The following is a 6,054-nucleotide window of genomic DNA, read 5'->3' on the forward strand; positions in this document are numbered from 1 at the left end:
ACTGGCGCAGCAGTGGCATCCCGACAACTTCCAGTCAGAGGCTGAGAAGAAGGAAGCGGAAAAGAAGTTTATTGACATCGCTTCAGCTAAAGAGGTCCTCACTGACCCAGGTCAGGAGCTGAGATTGTTTCTTTTGTACTAGCACTTTGTGATTTTAGGATAGAAGATTGATACCACTCAGCCAGCAGCTAGTTAGCTTACTGTAACTTAGCATAAAGTTGGAAACAGGTAGCCTAGCTCTGTCCATAGCAACTAAAAGACTTAGCATTATACTTACTATTTTTTGGTAGACTAAGCTAAGCTGCTGGTTGTAGCTTCCTATTGAACAGATAAACATGAGCATGGTAGCAGCTATTGTCAAGAAAGCAAATTGGCTTGTTTTACAAAATGTCGAACTGTTCCTTTACTCAGAGGCGTAACACAGATATCCAGCAAAGAGAGATATCAAATCTTAATCTTGGTTCCAGAACAGCAAACCTAAGTTTTAGAGTATTGTCTGTTCAAAGGGTCTGTACATTTATAATAAGGAAAGAGGTTGTATTAGCATTTGTGTTTGATATCATCTGATGTAAGCATCATAATAAGTAATGACTGAAGCTTTGACTCCCTACATTTGTCCCGCCATGTTTCCCATGGTCTTGCCAGAAATGAGGCAGAAGTTTGACGCAGGCGAGGATCCCCTGGATCCAGAAAACCAGCAAGGCGGAGGCGGAGGACAACAGGGCTGGCCTTTTCACTTCAACCCCTTCGAGTCTGGTGGCAGCTTCCACTTTAAATTCCACTACAACTAGAGAGGAGGACTTGAACATGAGGTGGGTGGTGACATTTTCGGACGGATGGGACTTTAGGGGACGATCTTCTACAGATTTGTGGAGGAGTTCTCAGAACTTGTGTGTCTACTTGAACACAGTTTTGTGGGTTACTTGAACCTTAAGATTTTTTTTTTTTTAATGCCTGGACAGCAAAGACTCAAGCTTTACAGTGGAAAAAAAATCTGGACTTCTTATCACGAAAAATGAAGGACCTAGCTGGGACTGTTGTTGAATTGACTTGTTACTGTGGTCGAAGAAAAAAAAGCTTGTGTCAATATGTCAGATCCTTAGGAACAGAATGTGGTGGTTGATGCACTCGTTATAGGACTGTTTCTTTTTGAAAAGTCTGCTCTTATTACTCCTTTCTTTGTGCCATTCTTTGAATATTTACTGAGGAACTCCTTTTTTTAATGCAGTAGCTCCTACTTGGACATGACATAAACTGTCGGTGTGTTGGTTCTATGCTTGCAGTATTCTTTAAAGGAATTACATGTTTACTGAGCTCAGTGTATATTTTTGACCACATTGAAGCATCTCTACACTAGAGAGCCAAGATTTTTATATTAATGACATCAGAAGACATGTTGTTGAGTTTCTATATTCATGGTGAGAGTTGTAGCACCTCTATATGGAACTTATGGGTGAAACGTTTGGAAATCCTATGGATCTAAGAGGCCGGTGTACCCAGCTTGCGAGTTATTTTTGATTTTGCTTTAAATTCCAATTAGTTTTGCACAGTTATCTAACTGGAATAATGTGAGAATTCAGCATTTTGATTTATATATCCAACTGCAAGCCTTACAGATGTTAACTGAAATTGAAGACTTGGTTAAAACCACTGACTGTAAAGCGACGGACAGGCTATGAGCTCCCAGAAGTGAAGCCACCAAAACATGATTATTGAGATGTGGTACAACCTGGAACTGCTCCAAAGAAAATTAAATGGGGAGTGATTTCCAAAACCCTTTTGTACATGTTGGCTTCTGCAGAGTTGTGCTTTGGTGTCATACAGCTGGTTCAGAAACAAACTTAATTTCTGTCTTTGACCAGAAATGCTCACAGTGACAATGTTAACCATATTTACCATCACAGTTTGACATATAGCATGCTAACATTTGATTATTATTGCTGAAAAACAAAAGTACAACCACGGCTGTGAGGATTCATCTGGTTATACAAACTAGCACTGTAATAAATATCCCAGTATTATACTAAAACGGTCTGCTTGCTGAACGCCGGCCACCATACTAGCTGTATAAAATATAGACGCCATGACAGCTCCCAGAAGTGAAGCCACCACAAGTCGATCGCTACCTGGTGGCTGGTTGCCATAAATCCCGCCTCCTCCATGTTAGTGAATGGGACACGACTAAACTAAAATGTCAAAGTACAAATCAAATAATTTTCTTTCCCAGAGGTCACATGGTTTTTGTTAGATACTATCACGCTGATGTGTGTACAAGTGGTCATTTTTCTGCTAAGTTTGTTTTTGACAATATTAAAAAATGGTATTCAGCTTTCAGTGGCGGTTTAACGCCTACACCCCACTTGTGGTCACTACTGTGCAGAATCTTATTGCAAAAAAATCAAGACAGCAGCTGCTGTATTCATGTTATTTTGGTTTCATTTTTGCATAGTGGAGGGAAGTGGTGATGCCATGACCATCGTATACATGTCAATGGTTAAAACACAAGTAAAAACTGTTTGCTATTTACTGTACAACAAGTCCAGAACTCTAGTGTCCCCTTCCCTTTTTGTTTCAAAGCACTTCTTTGAAAATTTGCACTTTTACCCTGTTTGTGGGGAAAAGCACTCCTGAAATGTTACTGACTCTTTACAAATCAAACATCTTCAGTAGTTATGAGAGCCTCATTTATAGAAAGTGCACATGTTGCCTGTTGGAGCATACTGTTTGTAATTCACAAGCAGAATGTTTGGATAATGTTCATCCAGTGGGGGAACACAAATGCACACAATAAAACTTAGTGCAACTCTGTAAATAAGGCTCCAGTTTGTTCTGCCCACAACAGATTAACCATAAACTGGGACAACATCCTATTGATTTGATGTTTGAGCACAAATTAAATTATTTTGTCAGTAACAGTTTAAGGAAAGAGCGACTGTAACTACTTTGAGTCCTATCTACTGCTCAGCTGTGTGAATTGAATGTGACAGGCTCTTTGTATTAAAATTGACTGAGTGGCACAGTGGTTTCTCTTCAGGTTTTTCTTTTGTTAGCAGCATCTGTTTTTCCTTTGCCAGACCAAATCAACTGACATGCTCAAGTGCATTAAAATATTGAAACAATCCAGTTTGTACAACTTTGTTAATGTTTTGTAAAGCAGGGTGAGCAACACAAAGCTGCAAACATCAATTTTACTTTAAAACACATTGTAACAAAGACTTTTACTGTACACAACACTGAACCGCATCCATACAGTAACTGCTGTATACACACACGCACACACGCTGCACTGTACATAGACCAGGGAGGGAGGTGGTTAAATTCAAGAGTTCTGTATCAGTAGAGGCTGAGCAACTGAATAAATCCTCCAGTCAAGATGTGCAGTCTTGTTTTGGCTCCACCACAGCCTTACAGCTGGCTCACTGAGACTCAGTCGCATGAATTCAGAGTGTTGTGCGAACATGCGGGGCTTCATCAGTGGTTCACTCGAAATCCTTGTGTGTCATCCAAACTGTCTGCCTCCACCTCGATGGACACCACGTGGTGACCAGGGATCATGGCCAGGCCCAGGACCCTGGGTTCACCCTGGGAGAACATGTCTGGGAGAAAAAAGACAAACCAGATGAATTATCCAGGTAAGATGGGGATTATCTACACAGAAGAACAATGGGGAAATGATGAACCCTAAAATGGTATTACAAATGATTTTCTGCATGTTTTCAACTCTTTGATCTCTAAATAGCCATAAAGGGAAAGTTGAAGTTTACATTGGGTCTGTAAATTATGTTAACACTGTAACACACTGTTGAGCCTTCTGTGTCGTAGGCCCAACTGAATTAAACCCTAGTTAGTGAGAAGGTGCCCACCTGGTGACCCTGTAGACTTGCCTTCACTCCTACACCCACACAGAACTTGTGCTGGTGATAATATAGCTACAGACTCACTGGAATTGTTAAGTGTCTTCTTTTGTTAGACAGTCTTGGTAGAACAGTGTCAGTGGTTGCACAACTGAGCAGACCTGGCTCTCAGGTGGGCCGGCCACTGCTTAAGCAGAGCAAATACAATGCAGATGCTGTGTGTCAAGCCACATATCTGCTCTTTGCTTTGCTGAGGATAGTGTTCAGGGATGCTTTGTATTAAGACTGGGTTAAGTCTGGACAGTGGTGTTGCTTATTTTGGGGCTCTGAAAATGTATGACACCGCCACTTTGAGGCCAAATAATAGATCAACATTTAACTCATATACTGAGCTTCCATATGAGTGCCCTCCTAATAATAAACATTTAATTGTGTATTATTGACTGTCTGGCATTAAAAATACTGTTTCCTCTGACAACACTTCCAAGAAAAATGACCCCAAAACTACATTACTTAACTGCGTTTTCCTCGCTTTTGTTGCTGTTTGGGTGTTTTCTATTATTACATCATTCTCGTGTAGGCTGGTATGATGTTTGTCACATTGTCAGGTTAGGAAAATAGTATATATCAGTTACTTCATTATTGCGCACTGTGCTCTGGGGCTTCTCGGTCATTTCTGGTGTTTTTCACCCACCTGTGGATTTAAGGAACTCCTGAGCTGAGCCGAGGATGACGTTACAGTCCCGGTCTGTGCAGAGGAAAAGTCCCACCAGGGTCCGTCCGTCTGTCATACGGATCCTCATATTTTTGTTCAGGAGCCCCTCTAGATTGTATCTGGCCTGGCCGGACGAGGACACGTCGGGGTGCTCCTGGGTGTGGACAGAAATATCACAAACAACCGTATGTAATTGTGAACTTGACTTATTACCTCAAGTCTGGTTCAAACTGTTTGTTTTTTTTTTTTTTACCCATTCGTCATGTTACGTATATATTTGCTGTTTACAGTAGCGTTATTTTTCCAAATTCTATGGCAAAGCACTGCCGTCATTAAATTTCCACATGTTTAATAGGTGACGGTAGTAACTTAACTTTAAAGCTGACATTCGTTCGTTAGCCACAGGCTAAGGCTAGGCTACAGATGAAACACTGATAATGATGGATTACGTTTCAAGTAAACATTTTCCCTCTGTTATTACATATGAAACAATGCGGACAGATAATGTAAAATGCAAACATATGTAAAAAGACATATATAACCTACATGAGTCGAAGGACCGTTTTCCTCAATTATTGCTGCCATATCCACTATTTCCCCTACATTTACGTACGGAGGATTATTTCTGACGGACCAGTTAAACCGGAAACTCAGCAATCCATTTTTTAAAGGGAAAGTTACTATTAAGATACAACCGGTGGATAAGGCAAATTTACTTCAGATTTTGCAAAGAAAAAAAAAGTCAAAATAAGAAATTACATTGGTACTATCTCAAATTTAACGAAAGAGGCAAGAAACAACGGAGGGGGACCCCATTAACTGTAAGAATATATTGTTAAAATTTGTAATTTTTTACAGCTGACATTTAGTATCTGTTTAGCTAAATTTGTAGCAGGCTCCTGAAAACCGTTGTCCACATACCAGTATATAATGCGAACCTAAAATGTGATGTATCGGGTTAGATTTTAAAGGGAAATTCCAAGTCTGGAGAAATGACTTATTTTAAAGCGAGACAGTGTACCTATTGCTCAACAGCGACCACTAGTGGCATCCTCATATGATAACGGTGGATTAAATTTCCCATCATTTCGTGAAGGTATTAACGTAGCTACATAGGCTATTGTTTTAGCTTTGTGATAAAATTCATTCAGATGTTTACTAGTATGACACACATAAACACACCTATGCTTATGTTTTGCCCCATAGGCCCAAACACCAGTTGGATTTCTGGGCATCAGCTCTCCGGAAAAGCTGCAGCTGAATGTTCAGTGTGTACTGTGGATGTCAAATGACGAGTGAACACAGTATCTTTCCAGCATGAATCAACAAAGCCACTTAGCTCACTCAAGTGAGTCTGCAGCATCAAAAACCGTGAGTGCAATAAACTAAGCAAGGCTGTATTTTATTGCTTATTAGCTGAACTTGCCATTTGTAGGATAATGCTTGTTTTGTCTTTAAAAAGTTAAACAAAATAATGTTACTTTT

The 6,054-nt window shown here is 40.1% G+C and overlaps 2 protein-coding genes across 2 annotated transcripts in view; one reads left to right on the plus strand and one right to left on the minus strand.

Moving 5' to 3' along the window:
• LOC109966488 (dnaJ homolog subfamily C member 3) overlaps positions 1 to 1,387 on the plus strand; it is a 5,827-nt gene extending 4,440 nt beyond the window's left edge. Inside the window, 2 exon segments of the mRNA XM_074527658.1 lie at positions 1 to 110; positions 646 to 1,387. The exon segment at positions 1 to 110 is cut by the window's left edge and continues 38 nt beyond it. Coding sequence (XP_074383759.1) covers positions 1 to 110; positions 646 to 791 — 256 coding nt within the window. The 3' untranslated portion in view covers positions 792 to 1,387.
• Positions 1,388 to 3,174: 1,787 nt separating this feature from the next.
• On the minus strand, positions 3,175 to 5,211 carry naa38 (N-alpha-acetyltransferase 38, NatC auxiliary subunit). The gene is made up of 3 exons (XM_020611344.1): positions 5,116 to 5,211; positions 4,549 to 4,723; positions 3,175 to 3,596 (listed from the first exon to the last, which is right to left on the minus strand). Exons 1-3 carry the CDS (start codon positions 5,152 to 5,154, stop codon positions 3,472 to 3,474), a joined length of 339 nt encoding a protein of 112 aa, XP_020467000.1. The 5' UTR covers positions 5,155 to 5,211; the 3' UTR covers positions 3,175 to 3,471.
• Between the last annotated feature and the right edge of the window lie 843 nt (positions 5,212 to 6,054).

This window comes from Monopterus albus, unplaced genomic scaffold (genome assembly GCF_001952655.1).
Source record: "Monopterus albus unplaced genomic scaffold, M_albus_1.0 scaffold112.1, whole genome shotgun sequence".
NCBI lineage: Eukaryota > Metazoa > Chordata > Actinopteri > Synbranchiformes > Synbranchidae > Monopterus > Monopterus albus.